This window comes from Aptenodytes patagonicus, chromosome 4 (assembly GCF_965638725.1).
Source record: "Aptenodytes patagonicus chromosome 4, bAptPat1.pri.cur, whole genome shotgun sequence".
NCBI lineage: Eukaryota > Metazoa > Chordata > Aves > Sphenisciformes > Spheniscidae > Aptenodytes > Aptenodytes patagonicus.
This window is the reverse complement of record NC_134952.1, coordinates 2869042-2886121: the sequence shown is the minus strand read 5'-3', so window position 1 is coordinate 2886121 and position 17080 is coordinate 2869042. Positions and strand designations below refer to the sequence as shown.

Sequence of the window (17080 nt, the reverse complement as noted above, 5' to 3'; positions counted from 1 at the left end):
ACGCCAGTGACTGTCGACACAAGCCTGAGGGTGAGCGGGGACAGCCGGAGCCTTGTCCTTCAGCCAAAACATCCTCTGTCGCGTGAGCGTGACCAAGGGGAGAATCCCTGAACCGTCTAAAATCCCTTTGACCCAGCAAACGGTGCGGAGATGAAAACCAAACCCAACCCTGCGCAGCGACGCTGAGCTGTGCATTAACTCTGCTGGAGCCGGGAACAAAGGTTCAGGGGCTGGTTTTGGCTTTTTTTAATTTATTTGCAAAGCAAAACAGCTCAGCTGAGCGGAGCAAGCGTTGGTGGAGGCGTGTGAGCTGCCGTGTGGTTGCTGTGCTATAAAATCCCATCCCCACCAGTGCTCGCGGGGGGGTGTGCCGGCCCCCCGAGCTCTTGTAGCATTTCCACGTTGGCCGGGAGAGTTTCTGAACATGCGTGTTGGTCTCTGGAGGCTTTAATCAAATCCAGGCTTTTACCAGAAATCGCCTCGAAACTTCCAGCGAGCCGAGGAAACCGAAAGCAGCCGGAGCGAGGAGGCTCTCGGGCGGGCGTTCGGCGCCGGTGGAGATGCTGCCTTCGGCGAGGGGCGCGAGGAGGGTGCGGGCGAGGGGCTAGTGCCGGCGAAGCAGCTGGGATGTACGGTGAGTCTGCTCCCTGCATAGCAGCTGGGGAGCATGCAGTGTATGTACGAGCAATGCGTATATGATGGGAGGATGGAGGAAAGCCCAGCAGGTTCAGCAAAAAAGGGTTGTCAAGGGGGAAAGGAGATGCGGGAGCGAGGATGCTGCTTGGAGAAGGAGCAGGACATTCAGAGGATGCTTTGGTTTTTGGAGCATCGCTCCCCGGCACGTTTGGGTTCGGGTCCCGTGGTTTCCCCGCCGTCTTCTCACCCCGTGCAAAAACTGGGAGCCGTGCAATTAAGGCGCCGTTGAAAACTCCCCGGTCCAGGGGAGGGTTTTGTTATCCCTCGGTCATTTTATTTGGGAAACGGGGTCCAGACTTCAGGTACTTTCCGTGCTTGTTGTGCAATTTAATTGTGCGTCCAGCCCTCTCCTGTGGGCAGAAAGGAAAACAAGGTGTATTTTTTAACTTCCTTTTCTAAGCTGGGGGCGGGTGAACTTTATGCCTGGCCAGAGACAGTTGTGATCATTCAAGGGTGAACGGCTCAGAGAGTGATTGTGATAGAAAGGAATAATAAGAAGCAATAATAAATATGTGCTTTCCAGTTCAGGGTTTTGAGTATTAATGTGGCGTTACGGCAGCGAGGGGATTTTTACGGCAGTACAGAGATATCGGGCTGGTTTTCCACCCGACTCCTGACAAACACTCCGTGAGGGTTATTGTAAAATATTAGCGTCCCGTGCGATAAAACTAAAATCATGGGAAAGATCATACGCTGAAGTCGTTATCCCAGGCAGCTGCTCGTGGCTTCACTGGGTCTCTCCGAGGGGAGGGAGGTTTTGGTCACGTGTCGGAGACGTGGTACGTCGACAGCCAAAATTGTTGCATCTTCCTCTTTGCTGCCGCTCGCCGGTGCTTCGGGGTTTTGCTGGGGGGAAGCAGCCTGGGGTTATACCAAGGAATAAAGCTGAAACCTGCGAAAACGCCCTTAAACCGCCCGACCCAGATCTCGCGTGGAAAAAACAAACCAAGTCTCGTTTATGGCCCCTATAATTTCCCAGCGGCGCTGCCGTATGGCGTGGGAGCGTCCTTGCCCTGTCCGTCCTGCCTGGGACGCGCTGGGAGCGTGCTGAACCTGTGCCGGTTCACGCGCATGCTCGATGGTTTTGGAGGGGGGATTTCTACGGAGTGAGGAATCGATTTTGGAAACTGCAGGAGGGGAAGGGAGGAAAAACCTTTCTTGCTACAAGGCTTTCTGGCTGTTTTCGATGTTTTGGCCTAATTAATGAGGGTTCGGGGGTATTGGCTGCAGCCGGGGTTGCTCGGATGCAAATCCCCGCCGTCCGTCTGATGCAGCGTTTAACTTGAAGGACGATGCGTGCGTAAGGAAGAGGGGAAATAGCTGGAGGAGCAGCTCGCAGCGGGAGAAGAAAAACCCCAGCCCCAGCTGATCTGGCCCCGCTTTGTTGTCAGGCTTGCCGAGCTGGGGGCTCGGTTTCGGGCAAGGATGCCTTCGCCCTGGAGGGCGAAGGAAGCGCTGCCGGCTGCCCTCTCCTTCTCCCCCACCTGCCTTTGGAGGGGCCGTTGGTCTCCCCGTGCTGCCGAAGGAGCCTCACGTCCATGTGTTTTCTCCCTGTCTCCGCAGCCTACCCATGAGCTCGGACTTCCAGCATTACAGTTTCAGGATGCCGAACATCGGGTTCCAGAACCTGCCTCTCAACATATACATCGTGGTTTTCGGCACGGCCATCTTCGTCTTCATCCTCAGTTTGCTCTTCTGTTGCTACTTGATCAGGTAAGGGAATTTTCCCCGGCTGCCCCGGTTCAGACCGAGCCCAGCACCGATCCCTCCATCCCAAAACGAGGATGGCACCACCGTGTCTTGCCAAACCGATGTGACCCATGAAAGAGGTTTAACCTTCCCCCATCGTCACGCTCAGCCCAACGTTCATCCCTAATAGAGCCAACACACCCAGTGCAAACACAGTGAGTACCAAACACCCAACACATCTTGGAGCTACCAGTCCCGCGGGGCAGTTACGTTACCCGCTTTAAAAACAGGAGAGATGCTTATGTGTACGCTCAAACAGGCTTGAAAACATGGTTGGCTTCTCAAAAAGACTGGAAGGGGATGTTTTATGGTTCCTGCTTTCTGCTTAATGTTTCAACACGTTTTCCTCTTTAATGAGTAACTTGTGTACTGTGTGCTTAAGAAATGTTTAATACCTGCTCCGTTCGTTATTGTACACAAATTGCTCATTCAACAGCGCAGTTTAGAGATTAATGATGCAGAGTTGATTTGTTAATCTGAACGATGGGGAGCGGGACAGGAGGGTTAAAGGTTGTTCCAGTTTGGGGCTTGTTTTAATTATTTTATGGGCCACTGGGGGGAGAGTTGGGCTGCTAATTGAGAGAAGAAACTCTTCCTGCCGGAGGGAAAGAGAGAGGCAAGTGGGGAAGAACACGGTGCCTGGGAATCGAGGCGGTGACGGGGGCACGTTGTGCTGATAACCCGGGATGTGGGGCCGGTCGCACCTCTCCCTGTGGCCGGGAGCAGAGGGCATCGCTCTGCTGGCAGCAGCTGCCGAAATCCTGTGCGCCCAGAGCTCTCCTGCCGAGTTGCAGAAGAGCTTTTCCATCCCCTTTCCCTCCCCTCTGGCATTTCGGATGGCCCCAGCTCCCTGCTTAGCCGTGCATCCATCACGTCCTCTCCCTCTGTCCCCGTAAGGCAGGCGCCTGGTCTCTTCTTGCACCGCGGAGGCTGTGTCTGGCTGGCTCACAGCAGCCAGTCCCACCAGGTTTTCTATCCAGAGGGTGCTGAAAATGTTTTGTCCTGCTGTTGTAGACCAGGGAAGCAAGATTTCAGTGTCACCTTCTAAATATTTGATAATTTCCACCTATTTTCAGCTCTGTACCAAGCAAAACCTTGTAACACTTGCAGGTGAGCCCAAACCCAGGCTTACCGGGGGGTGATTTGGGCTGCCTGGGCATCATATCTTCACTTTCGCCCGCAATTACGCACAGGAAAAGGGTGTTCGAAGGTGCAATGCCTCTGTCCACCCGGGCAGACAAGGCAGAAACAGATCGAGGGGTCATCCCCGACCAGGCGATTTGTATCTCGGTGCTCGATGTTAACAAGGTTTGTGCTGGGATGTTGCATCTGTGTCCAGTGTTCGCATTTTAACTGGGACGCCAGTGGGAGGGGATGCAAAAAAAAGTAGACAAACGGTGTTCGGAAAGCTCAAGGACGTGTTTTGCCCAGATTGAGCTTGAATCTGTATGGCTCGCTTGCAAAATGGAGAGGTGTTTGGACTTTCAGAGTATTTTCCTGGGCACCGGGTCTTGCTGGGTGTGTTTTGCCCCAAAGAAGAAATAACAAGTAGTAATGTCTGGAAGATCAAGCCAGAAAATCTTTAAATTTAGAAGTTGGAGGCGTGTTGTAAGAGAGGGAGGGTGAGTAACCGGTGAGACAAGCCAGCAAGGGAAGTGGCAAGTCCTCCGTCTCTTCATGTCTTTAAATCAAGACAGAGGGCCTTTCTGGAGGAGACGTTTTGGCTCCCATTCCCAGGAGTAACGAAGTGCTATTTAACGACCTATGATAGATGGGAGGCTGGCTTAGATCATCTAATGATCCCTTTATAGCCCTAAACTCTATAGAGGCTCTATGAATCGCTCTTCAAACCACCGCCCCCAGCTCTATTACTGGCGAAACGGTGCCAAGCCAGAATCCTCCAGCCCTCGTTTTGGAGGGTTTCGCCGTGCCACGGGTATTAGCTGTGCCGACGTGCCCCAGGAGCATCCACCTCCTTTGAATTCGCTGTGTAATCTCAGCTTACGCGGGATATAAAAGCTTGAGCTTCGGCGTGGTTTGGAAAGCCTTGCAGACGGACAGCGGGACGAGGACCACGTGCCTGCCAGTGCAGAGCATCCCAAATGATTGTTCCGGGAAGGGTTTGCCGTGTCGCTCCCCTTCAGTGCCATTTAACGCCGAAGCATTGCTGGCGCCTGGCTGCGTAGCAAGCAAATACCCGTAGCCCTGCAGCAGGAGGATTTGGTATACAAAGTAAGATACTGAATTTAAATTGAATTTTTCCCCCTCCTGAACCAGCTGCTAAAGCCTCCTGGATTACCCCACGCATTCCTGACCCCTTCTGCAATGAGATGAGTGGCTTTAATACAGGATTACATCTGGAGGCTGTATAAAAGAGAGGTGTTAATTTAACAAGCAGACACAGCATGGATCGCACCGTGTTGTCATGGAGAAACCGACCCAGGGCGGAGGGGATGGACCTGTCGGCAGCTCCAGGGCTCCGCTTGCACCCGCGGGGATTATTTGCCGGTAACAGGGGCTCGTGGCTTTCCCCAGGCCCTGCTTAGGGGCAGAGGCAACGCAGCCCCTCCTCTCCCTCTCCCTCCTCTCTCGTGACTCACACATCTGCAAATATTTGGCAAATAAGGAGCGGAGCTCGTGACACCGTCCTCTGGGCCCTGGTTCTCATCGCCTGCTCTGGATCAGAGCATCCCATGCAGCCCTGCTCCACATCCCCGGCTGGGGAGGCATCAGGAGCGTGGAAGAGCCAATACCTGGTGTATTTACCCCTAATCGCAGAGCTGACAGCATTAAATAAGGGATGCGCCGGAGAAGAAGAGCGCCTGGGCTGCGCTTCGCAACTGCGTCAGTGCAGAGTGCGCTGCCCGCTCCGATGGGAGGAAGAAGGGATGTTTTTAATCGGGTTGGCTCAAAATGGAGTCCGATAGGAATTTCGGCCAAAAGCAAAGCAAAGAACATCTCTGTCTGTGCGCAGTCCAGGCAAATCTCGAGCTCTTCTGCCGCTGCAGACCACTCCGGTACAAAGCCACGGGTCCCACCCTCGCGGCTGCCACCTCTGCCTGGAAAAATTAAAAAAGGGAAGAAGAAGGAAATGAAACGTTGCAGGCAGCCATTTGTGTCTGATCTCTGCTGAATTAATGAAAGCAATAACCTCATGTTGCCTTCGGTCCCCTAAAACCCCGTTCAGAAGGACGCTGAACCGAGCGACGCCGTGCCTTCCAAGCATTTGAACGGCCTGCACGCTCGCCCTGAGTAAACGCTGCCGCGTCCTCTCTACCCGTGCTTTGCTGCCGGTTGCACGGGGTCCGTCTCTGCCCAGGCTAGAGCGGCTGAAAGTCTACGGGGGGCGCAGGGCACGTAGCCCTTAAAAAGCTCTTTTTTTTAATAGGGCTGTTTCCTTCTGCGTTCAAACCTGCCAGGATCAAAGGCAGCGGTTGGGTTTGGGGAGCCCAAGGAGCCCGGCCGGGCTGGGGAGAGCGATGCGGTGGCAGGGCAGAGAGCCAGCGCTGGCACCTCTCTGCTCTTTCTACTCTAAAGCGTCAAATAAGCAGATCTCGGAGGTAAACCTGCAAAAAGTTGTTTCCTCTGCATTTTATTCCCGTAGTCGTTCACTTGCTACAGATGATTCGGAGTCGCCCAGAGAAACGGGGTGCTCCCTTTCCTTTGGAAGGCGTGGAAAGCTTGGGAAGAGATCACAAAATCTGCAAGAGGCAGTTATTAAATTCGGAGATGGGTGACGGCGTGCGCGCACACGCGGTCTCCAGCCATGAGCTGGCTTTTAAGACGCTGTGTGGTCCCTTATCTAAATCAGCCATCTGCCAGAAATTCCTCCGGAGTCACAGCTCTTGACACGAGATGGATGAAGCCCTGGGTCCGACGGGGAAAAACGTTTGCCAGGATCCGGGGTCTCCTTACGACAGCTGTGCTGGGTCCGACGAGGATCCATCTGGCCCAGGATCCTGGCTTTGAAAGGGAAGCGTGGAGGAGCAGACGGAGCTCGCACGCTTCGGGACCAGATGTGCTCATGCCGTTCCCCGTAACCTTCAGGGAGGTGGGGGGTTTTTTTTTTGGCAAAGACTCCCCGTATACCTCAGCACCAACCCATGCCGTTGAGCATCCGCGCTCCTCCGGCAGCACGGAGCCGCAGGGATCCGTTTGCCAGGCGGTCGCTTCTTCCCCATCGCTGGTCCAGATGCCTCCACCGCGTCCGCAGACGCTTGGGCTTGTTCCGTGCGACACCTTCCCTCCGGTGGCTTTGGCTCGTCGGGGCCAAAGCCTCGGCCGCCGCTCGGTGCTCCATAAGACGGATGCTTTTTTCCCCGTGCTGGGAGGGTTTTTCCCCTCGTACACGGTCTTCAGCCGTGCATCTTGCTTTGCCCCATCTGTGTTTCATAACCGGTTTCCCAGCCGCCGGGATCCCTGCGGATCGGGCCGGTTTCATCCTGTTTTCTCTGCTGTTTGTGCATCCTCTGCTCCTGTTTCTGCTGGGGGTCGCTGGCGGGGGGATGCGACCCCAGCCTTCTCCTTCCTGCCTCCTGCAATTCTACCCGTGGCTCTGCAGGCAGGTTCCCTGCCAGGCAGCATCATTAGAGGAGGAGGGATGGCTCCCCGCTAAATTCGGGGCTCAGGAGCTGACTTACTGCAACTCTCTCTGCAGCATTAAGGTGCATTTTTACCCATTCCTCGGCTTTTAAGGCTCGCGACATTTTCGGGGGGGTGTTTTTGAGCAAAAAGGACAGGGATGTATTTTTACTTCCTATTTTTATAACTCGCCCACTGCAGCCTTGCGGGATCAGGCGGCCTCTGAGAGCTCAGGGTGAAACTGCCGGGGTTTGAGACAGCCCCCAGAGTATTTTCGGAGAAGCGAAATTACAGGCAAGGGGGTTTCCCATCTGAAATCACACTGAAGGCTGGCTGGGGAAAATATTCCTGTGGCTGTCCCAGCGCTGCAGACACACGCTGACATCGTATTAAAAGTCCTTGGCCAACTCTTTAGCCTTGATGGCTTCCCTCTTGAGTTTTCAGAGCACTTCACTAAATGCCATGTCTTGTGATGAGAAGCAGTATTAGTTGGTTTTGGGGTTTTTTTTAAAATGTATTTTATTTTAGGAGTGAAATGGGCTTCTCCAGCCAGCTGGTGCCTGCAGGGCGCTCCGCCGGGCTGTGGAAAATGGGCTGCTGCTTGGTTCTGCCGTGGAAAGATGTTTTATTAGTAATAGTTTGAACTGAAAACTATGGAGGGATGTGATGTGTGTGTGTGTGTGTTTGCTGTTTGGCTCGGTCCCCAGGCACGGGGACAAACGCTCCCACCCGTGCCTCCTGGAGAGGGGAGGCTGGAGAGGGCGGGGACGGGACCGGCCCTTTGCTTGTGGCCTCAAATTCCTGCTGCCGCCGGCTGGACTTCCCACCGCAGCAGGCGTTTTTGGAATAGATTCATCCCCTCCATCTCCACCCCTTGATTTGCTCCAATGGAATGGATGCTAGGGTTAGGGTTAGGGGGAAAAAAAAACCCCGCCCAAACCCCCAAAGTTGTGCTGAGCACAGTGCTTTGAAAGGTAGGTGGCGGGAAACAGCTGATAATCCTGATTTTGCTCCACCGCCACGTCAGCTACGGCCCCGGCTCCTTCCCTGGGGCAGGGAGCGCCCTGGGTCAGCACGGGCTTGGCACCCCGTGCTTGAACGCAGCACACCCCCGCCTGCTCTCCTGAGAAGAACCCCCAAAATCCCAAGACACGGGTTCATTCTCCCGCGGTTTTTGGCAGCTCGTTCTCTCTGGCGATTAAATTGCCCCCTGCGATAGGAGGCCAGAGATGGAAGACGTCCCGTTGCTTCTCTTCCAAAGCTTCCTGCTCCGGTGTCGTCTTCGGACAAAGAGCTGTCCTCTGCTTGCTCGGCCGGGTGGGTGACCTCTTGTTGCATGCTTCTTCCTGAGAGTTTGGGAGGCAGAAGCAGGACGATTGATCTTATAATTGAAGATGAAGCTGTGTTTGAGGAACCCAGCGCCGCCCAAGCAGCATGACGGGGGGCTTCGGTGGGAGACCTCTGAGTGGGGAGGTCTCCTTCCCCATCCTCGCTGGGAGCGGAGCTTTCCTCGGGTCTGAATACCCATCGCTTGGAAAAAGGTGCCGCGTCCAGCCTAGAAATCGTTGGCAGCAGAAGCGGTTGGAAACTGGGGGTATTTATGGCGGCTCCTGATTTACTCAACAGCTTTTGCTGATCTTAACGGCGCAGGTGATGTCTGCGTGGAAAATTAGGGAGGTCAAAAGAGGCGAAGGGAAGGAGGTTGTGTGCATCTGGATGGAGACGTTGCCTTCCCAGCTACAGGGAAGGCTGGCTGTTGCTTAAATGCGTCGTTTCGTGTGGCCATCCTCGTTTCCGAAATGAAAAATTAAACAAAAAAGAATTAAATCTGGAAAGGAAGGAAATGAAACGTTTGAGGTGTTACAGTAATCCTGGTTTTTTTGCCTGTCTTCACGTTTCTCCCTGTTTTGATTGCAGGCTCAGACATCAAGCACACAAAGAGCTTTACGCCTACAAACAGGTGAGATGATGCCCAGTAAGTTGTCGTCTTCCTCCCTTCTGCTTAGTGCCAAATCCGCGTTGGAGCAGTCACTCCATCAGGTTTCCTCGTACTGTTCTTCTCCGTGGGAGGCCTTTGGTCTTCGCAGAGGCGTTGTTAACGCCTGGGCAAACCTCTGTCCCCGCTGATTTAATTTTTTTTCTGCCAGCTGGGCACCCCGGGAGCATCCCTCGCCCTGTTAGTCTGCAGGTCTCCGCGTTTTCAGACGAGGTCCCCGAGCGGTGGGGACGTGGCCACCCTGGGAGCACCTCGGCTGGGCAACCTCTCCAAGCCCTCACCTCATTTCCCGCTGGCGAGCAGTAATGCCATCGCTTCCCCAGCAATCAAACGATGTTTTGTGGGGTCCGAATCTGCTCCCCGGCTCGGACCCGGCCGCTCTGGACCACCCGCAGCCGTGGGGCTCTCGTAGGGAACACCTCCACGTCACCTCGGCAAACCCAGCTGCTTTCTGCATGCGCCCACACGTGCCGGCACCCTCCTTAAAATAAGCACAGCCAAGAGATCGGCGTCGCTCGCTGCACAGCGTAGGAGCCCAGGAGGTTTAAATTCGGGAGGAGACCTCCTGGGTTTGGTCCTCGTGTTAGTGGTTACAGCTGTGCCAGCGCTGCCTTCCTCCTGTGCCTGCACAGGGGCGAAGACTTGATGCGCTCCGTGGCTGTGCCGGGTTCACTGGGGCTTTCCAGTTCTACTGGGACGCTAAATGGGATCTCCGTTTACGGAGGTGTTTGCTGCGAACGCTCTCGGCAAAAGCTGTGTCCTGACCCCGGCTCTCTGTCTTACAGGTTATACTCAAGGAAAAGGTGAAGGAGCTGAACCTACACGAGGTGAGTAAGTCCCTGGGGCGGTAGCGTAGCGGCAAAGACTCCCTCACCCTCCTCTTCCTCGCGCTGGGGAGGGGATGGGGGACAGGCAAAGCCTGGCACAGGTAGGAAGGTGCAAAAACCCAGACTTAACCCCTTCAGGAGCAAAACGCACAGCTGGGTGTGCCGGCATCGCTGCCCGCTTGCTGCCAGCGCCGGGGTTTGCTCTGCTCCCCGGTACAGGGAACACAGTGGGGGCAGGTTAACGGCTGCGCCGGCAGCTCCATCCCTCCCCGACGCCGCTTTTCTCCTTCAGAAAGTCTAATTGCTTGTTAATGCAGCCGGTAAAAGCACATCTGCAAAGGGGGTCTGGATTGAGCCATCTCCCTCCTCCTCCTGGGTCCCCTTTAGCTTTTACTGCGTCATTATTATTTCTTGCAGCATTATTATTATTATTTATTGCATTCTTCTTCTTTACTGCGTTATTATTTGTATTATTTACTGCATTATTGGTATCACCGCGATAAAAAGCTGTGGATAAAAGGGGAGGCAGAGGCAGGCTGGGCTGCGTATAAACAGTGTCCCTTGGCGGTTACGTCCCCTCCAGCCCCGCTCAGCCTCGCCACCGTCGGAGCCTGACGATATCCAGCACATCGCTGCCGGCCGCGTTACTCGGGCAGAGTAAACGCTGCCGGGATTTAATTGAAATCAAAGATAAACACGCTCCCCAGGCTTCTGCCCCTCGCGCTCCTGGTTTGCAGCTTTGCAGAGAAGGGCTGGCTGGAAGAGGCAGGCAAAGGGGGTGTCCGCTTGGACGTATTAAGAATTAAACCCCCTTTTCCCGGCCCCAAAACCACAGGGGTTTCTCCTCGGATTCGGGAGGAGGGCAGAGCCCGCGGCAGCCATAAAGCAAAGCCCCAGCGGACTTTGCCTTTAAACTCTGCAGGGGGAACTGCGCCAGCGACTGCCCCGTCCCCACGATGTGGGCACAGCGGTGGCTCCTCGCTGGGTCCCCCTGCGTTAACGAGTCAAGAGGATCTCCAGAGGCTGAAACACGTCTCGGACTAACGATGTTACCCTCATCCGCCTCTACCTACCCGCCCCTTGAGCTTTAAAACGCATTAGTTGTTCTCCGCAGGTTTTCAGGCTGTTTTGGGGCTGTGTGTCCCTATTTACAGACCATTTTTCGTGCTGAAGTTGAGCAGGAATCTGCTCCAGCCCCCTGCTTCAGCCGCGGGCCGGATTTATTTCCCCCACTGACAACAAAAATGCCCACCCGCATCCCGGACCCAAGTCCGCTCATCTGTTAAATACCAGCTCCGTTTGTTTATAAGCCTCTATTATTATTATTTTTTTTAATTAACAAGAGCCCGTCCCGCGTTTCCTCCTCACTCTCCGCTCCCTGCAGCCGAGGGGCTAAATCCCACGGGCAGGAGGGCGGCAGAGGGACGGAGCGGCCCCTGCTCGAGACCCCTGTTTCTGTTCCGCTCGCATTAAGGTGACTCGCAGCGGGGGTTTCCCTCCGTCCTCTTCCGTCGCCTCTGCTCCCAGCTCTCCGCAGCTTTCCCAGCCCAAACACTGTGGGGGAGGAGGAGGGGGCCACGGGGAAGGGGATGGGGCAGCTCGAGCTCATCCCTGGGATTCAGGAAAGGCTGGAAGGATTTTCTCTGGCTCCCTCCCAAATATCCCTTTTTGGGCATTTGGATTTTGGTATTTACAGTAAGCGGTTCTGGAAATCGGATCACGGGGGGGAGGAAGGGGGGGGGGGGATTTTTGCAACATCACGGGGCGGCTGCCAGGGCTGGCCCGGAGCCTCGCGGATGGGAAAGTCCCCGCCGAGCTCTTCAGCCCCGCATTTCTGGGTTGGTTTTTCCTCTTTTTTTTCCATCACGCTGCCTCTCCCAGGCTTTCACGGGGCTCAAGCCACGTGTGTTCCTCGGGCACCGACCCCAGCAGCTACGCCAGCGTTTGCTCGCTCAATAAAAAAAGTCTCCGGCGAGCTTTGGGGTGGCTGGAAAGCGTCGACGGGCGCCGCCGCGTTCCCGGGAAAGCCGGGAGCCTCCCGCTGCACTTGCCAGCACCTGCCTCATCCCGAGGGCTTTTGGCAGCGGGGCTGGCCCTTGTTTCGGACTGCCGGAGCCTCCCAGGCCGGGGAGGGGCTGAGAAAAACAGCCGGGAATATCCAGAATCCCCAGGAATATCCAAAATGGGTCAGGAAAAACGGGCGGTGTGGGGGAAGGAGATTTCGGCTGGGGCTCTTGCCCGCCGGGAAAACAGCCGCCAACCTTCCCATCCCTGGGGCGGAGATGCGCCCTTTGCCTTTTCCTCTTCCCAGAGTTATCCCTGCGGATGCAGCTCGGTCCCAGGCAGCGCCGTGGCTCCGTCCCCCTGCACCCTAAAGCCTCCTGGCACATCGAAACACATCCCAGCCTTGCGGCTGCTGCTCCCGGGGGGGGGGACACGACCTTCGGGGTCCCTTCCACCGGGGAGGGGAGAGCCCAGCCCCAGCCCGCCATCCCAAAGCCGGGGGCAGCGAAGTGGGGGAAGGCTTTAGGGGGGGATTTCGCCCCTCTGCGATGCTGAAACCTCCCAAATGTTTCTTCCGCAGCGCAGGGGGGCAAAGAAAAAAAAAAAAAGGCAGTTTCTTGGTCAAAACAGAGGGTTCACAGCAAAAGAGGAGTTTGCTTTCCCTTTGGTGCTGGGAGGTATTTCCCTCCCCACCCCCAGCGGATCCTCACCGGCATCAGAAGCCAAATTGCCCTTTTTTTTCCCCCCGACCAAAGGCAGGGAGAAGATGGGAACTGGCTGAGGGCATCGCTTAGGGGGAGATGGGGGGTTTTTTTTGGGGGGAGGGAGCAGCGTTTCGGCGGGCTCAGAGATGTCCACGCGGTTTTTATGTGCGCAGCACGCTTCCCAGCAGCTGACTCCCTTTTCTCCGCCTCTCGCATCTTTCAGATCTGCGCCGTTTGCTTGGAGGAGTTCAAGCCCAAGGACGAGCTGGGGATCTGTCCCTGTAAACATGCCTTCCACAGAAAGTAAGCCTGGGGAATGGGAGACCGAAGCCGGGCTGCCCCGAATCCCGCCGGGCTGCCCCGAATCCCGCCTGGCGGCCCCGGGGAGGCTCTTGGCGTGGGGTCTGCTGGTGCCACTGCTCCTCGCCCAGGGCTTCTCCCCACCCCAGTTCCAGGGGAAGGAGGGGAATTGCAGCGAAAGCCCCTTATCGAATGAGTTTGGGCGTTTGGAGCAGCCACGGTCCCGTCGTGAGCTGGCAAAACCGCTTCACTTTCTATATATATAGAGAGAGACTTTATATATTCCAAAATGTGAATGTACATTTGTGTGTGTGTGTGTGTATATTTACATACATATTATTTACGCATATTTATAAAATATATACAGAGAACCGCTGGGACGAGCTCCCCAGGGAAGGGGTCAGGGCCCGGAGCCCTGCTGGTGTTCAGGAAGCGTTTGGACAAAGCTCTTGGCTACCTGGTTTAACGTGCAGGTTGCCCTGTGCCGGGTCCGGGGTTGGCCTTGGTGATCCTCGTGGATCCTTTCCCACTCAGGAGAGTCTATGAAAAATGTGTACATGTGAATTTTTTATATATATGTAAAAGACGAATTTTATATGTATAATATATACACATTATATATGTATGATGTACATATATGATGTAGATACACGTTTAATATATTTATAAAATGCATATATTCATATATACACACACCAGGGGTATATGTATTTTATATATTTTTGTGTATGTGTATACATTTTTATATCTATTTTATAAATAGAAATTATACAGATATAAAATACATTACATGTACACAAAAATCCATGTACATATATACACACACGCCCAAAAATGTCCTAATAAAATGTAAAGGCACCTAAATGGTGAATTAAAAATGCGGCAGTGGCAGCAGCGCTGCAGGGAGGGTGGCGACAGGGACAGGGGCAGCTGCCACCCCGAAGTGCACCGAGTTTTGGGGGGGGTGGGTGGTTGCAGCACCCCTGTAGTGACCCCCTGCCCCGTGTCTGTGTCTCCTCCCCCCCCCTTGCAGGTGCCTCATCAAGTGGCTGGAGGTGCGGAAAGTGTGCCCGCTCTGCAACATGCCGGTGCTGCAGCTGGCCCAGCTGCACAGCAAGCAGGACCCCGGCCCCCCCCAGGGCCCCCTCCCTGGCGCCGAGAACATCGTATAGCTCCGCCGCCCCAGGGACTGCCCCGCCGCAGGGGCCCGGGGTGGGGGGGTGGGGGGCCCAGCCGCCGGCCCCGGGGACTCGGAGACAACCAAAGCACTACGGCACCAGCACGGAGGGACAGGCGAGGACGCAGGCGGCCGGGCGCGGAGCCCGGAGCACTTTAGGGGTGTGTGGGGGGGGGTGGGGGGCACCTCCCTGCCGGCCGAAGCGGAAGAACCCCGCGCCCCCAAAACCTGCCTCCGCGGAGCCGTGCCGGGATGAAGGGTCTCACACCCGAGCCCCGGGCTTGATTCCTCTCCCGGGGTGAGGAGGTGACTTGGGGTCCTCCGCCGGCGCCCTGCACGACATCCTTCTTCCAGCACATCCCTTCTCCAGCCCGATGTCCGCCGGGAAGCGGCATAGGGCACAACAGAGCAGTATCGAGCCACCCAACAGCACCCGACGGCCTCCTGCAATGCCGCGACGTTCCCCCCCCCCCGCACACCCTCCGAACGCCCCGGTACGCTTCCCAGCCCTGCTGCCCCCCGCGCCCCTCCGCCGCCGTCAAAAACAATGCCCAAAACGCTGGGGGGGGGTGACCCCGGAGCATCACGGCTGGTCCCTGCCCCGTTCTCCTCTTCGCCGTTAGTTTAACGGGGTTACCTTTGCCTTTGCAATCCCTACCTAAAAAATTGGGTCTCGGCACCCCAGCCGCAGCGACGCCGGGGTTCGTGCCGCGGTTGGGTGCCTCCTCGGCACCCGCTGCTCCTCCGAAAGGGCTAACCGGGGCGGGGAAGCCGGCGTCGCCCCCGGGAGATGGCCGGGTGGTAGTTGCGTGGGGTCTCGTGGGGTTACCCCACCCACCCTCCCCGGGGGTGGCTGCCCCCCTCCTCGGCGCGACGGGCTACCTCAGCGGGGCCGTTAGTCCCTCCGACGGGCACGATCCTGCCGTGAACCATCAGCGGCGAGAGCGGCGCGGGCCTGCTGGGGTGGGGGTGGGGGGGCAGGCAAAAAAATCCTGTCCTTTGGGTTCATCCCATCGCTTTGAGCCTGGCCCCGGGGTTTGTTTCTGGGCGAGGGACGCCCGAGCCGGCCGCGTTTTGCCTTGCCGAAACACCCCAACCCAACCATCATCGAGTGCAAAAGCTGCTGGGGGGCGCGGGGAGCTGTCCCACCCCCGCCACCTCTCCAACCACCTCCCCGGGGCGAATTGGGGCACCGTAGCAAACACCCCGGCCTCCCCCTCCATCTTTGCAACTGTTATTCCTATTTTTTGGGGGGGGCGGGGGTCAGTATTACACAGCGGCGGCTTTCCCTGCCCTCCCCCCCCCGCCCCGGCGCAGGATGGGGCGCGGGGCTGGGAAGGCTCCGGGTGTCGTTCCCCCCTCCTGTAAATACCGTGCGACTCCCGAGACTGTTTATGGAGCGTGGAGCCTCATAGACGTGTTTGTACACTACGAATTCTGCAGCAGAATATTTTTTAAAACGTTCGCTGTTTTTTTTTTTCCTTTGTTTTGTTTTTTTTTTTTTGTAAGCTATATTTTTGTATATTTAATTGCTATTTTAAAATTCTAATAATGCGTCTTTTTTGCTAATCACACTATTCTTAAGGAAAAACGAGGAAAGAAAAAAAAAAAAACAACCCAACAGTTTGCATGTGATTTGACTTGAACTGTAAATAAAAGCAGGTTTTGGAAGCGGGGGTGTGTTTGCGGGGGGGGAGTTTGCACCCGGGGGACCCCGGCCGCGGGGAAAAAGGGAGCATCTCTCCTTGCTCAGCCCTGTGTCACCCCAGGGACGTCCCCAGCGGGGCTGGGACCTGCCGCGCCGCTCCGGCCCCGGCCCTTTCTTGCCGGGGGGAGCCCGGAGAAAGGGCCGGTTTGGGGCTGGGGCTGGGTTTTCCCCGTTGTCCGCGTCTCCCCGTGGCCCGGAGCGGAGCTTTGCTCCCGGCCGGTGCCAGATGGGGGAAATCACCCCGGCCAGGCAGGCTCGCTGCGGCCTCGCTGCCCGCCGAGGCCTGGAAATCCCCGGCCGAGGGGGATTTCGCACGTCCCCGGCCCAGCGCGCGGGCTGCCCCGCTGGGGAAGGGGATGTTTCTCCTCCGAACGGCCTTCCCAGCCCAAGGCCCGGGCAGGGGCTCCTGGGGCAGGCAGCGAGGCCCCGCTGGGCTAACGCCAACCTCCTGCCGACCGCGGGATTTGGAGATCGGCTCCCAGCTACAGGACTTCCCGGCGTCCAGCTCGGAAACCCCCTCTCCTGCTCGCCTCCTCTCGCCCCGGCTCTTCCTCCAGGCTTCACGAGACGGGCGGAAAAAAAAAATCCCTTCATAGAATCAGAGAATCATTGAGGTTGGAAAAGACCTCTAAGATCATCGAGTCCAACCGTCGACCCAACACCCCCATGCCCACTAAACCATGTCCCTACGTGCCTCATCTACACGTCTTTTAAATACCTCCAAGGATGGGGACTCAACCCCTTCCCTGGGCAGCCTGTTCCAATGTTTAACCACTCTTTCAGTAAAGACATTTTTCCTCATGTCCAATCTAAACCTCCCCTGCCGCAACTTGAGGCAGTTTCCTCTCATCCTATTGCTTGTTACTTGGGAGAAGAGACCGACCCCACCTCGCTACAACCTCCTTTCAGGTGGTTGTAGAGAGCGATGAGGTCTCCCCTCAGCCTCCTTTTCTCCAGGCTAAACAACCCCAGTTCCCTCAGCCTCAGCTCCTTTTCCTCCTCTCAACTCTCAGGTTGCTCAGCTGGAGCCGTCCCGGGTTGCGATCCCTGCAGGAACCTGGGGTGGAGGAAGCCGGGCTCCCACCTCGCCCTGTCCCCCTGTCCCCCCCCCCGTCCCTGCCCAGCGCGGAGAGCTGCTGCCCTCTAGTGCCGGCTGCACCCCCGGAGCTGGGTGCTGGGGGCAGGTCCCACCTGGAGATGTTCCGTGCCGGCTGCACCCCCAGAGCTGGGTGCTGGTCCCATCTGGCGATGTTCCGCTTCACCTTCTCCAGCGGGAAACGCAAGGAGTGACCTTCTTGCTGCCCTCCCGGTTGTCTTCTGGAAGCTCCGGCGGGTCGC

General features: G+C 56.5%; 1 protein-coding gene across 9 annotated transcripts in view; it reads left to right on the top strand.

Moving 5' to 3' along the window:
- RNF24 (ring finger protein 24) overlaps nt 1-14029 on the top strand; it is a 30806-nt gene extending 16777 nt beyond the window's left edge. For 8 of the 9 annotated variants that reach the window (XM_076335686.1, XM_076335682.1, XM_076335679.1 and 5 more), the window contains 5 exons: nt 2260-2409; nt 8944-8986; nt 9808-9849; nt 12781-12860; nt 13891-14029. In XM_076335686.1, coding sequence (XP_076191801.1) covers nt 2267-2409; nt 8944-8986; nt 9808-9849; nt 12781-12860; nt 13891-14029 — 447 coding nt within the window. In that variant the 5' untranslated portion in view covers nt 2260-2266. Of the gene's footprint in view, nt 1-563; nt 635-2259; nt 2410-8943; nt 8987-9807; nt 9850-12780; nt 12861-13890 lie in introns of those variants that run through there. The other variant, XM_076335683.1, reaches the window with a different exon arrangement.
- Nucleotides 14030-17080: the final 3051 nt, after the last annotated feature.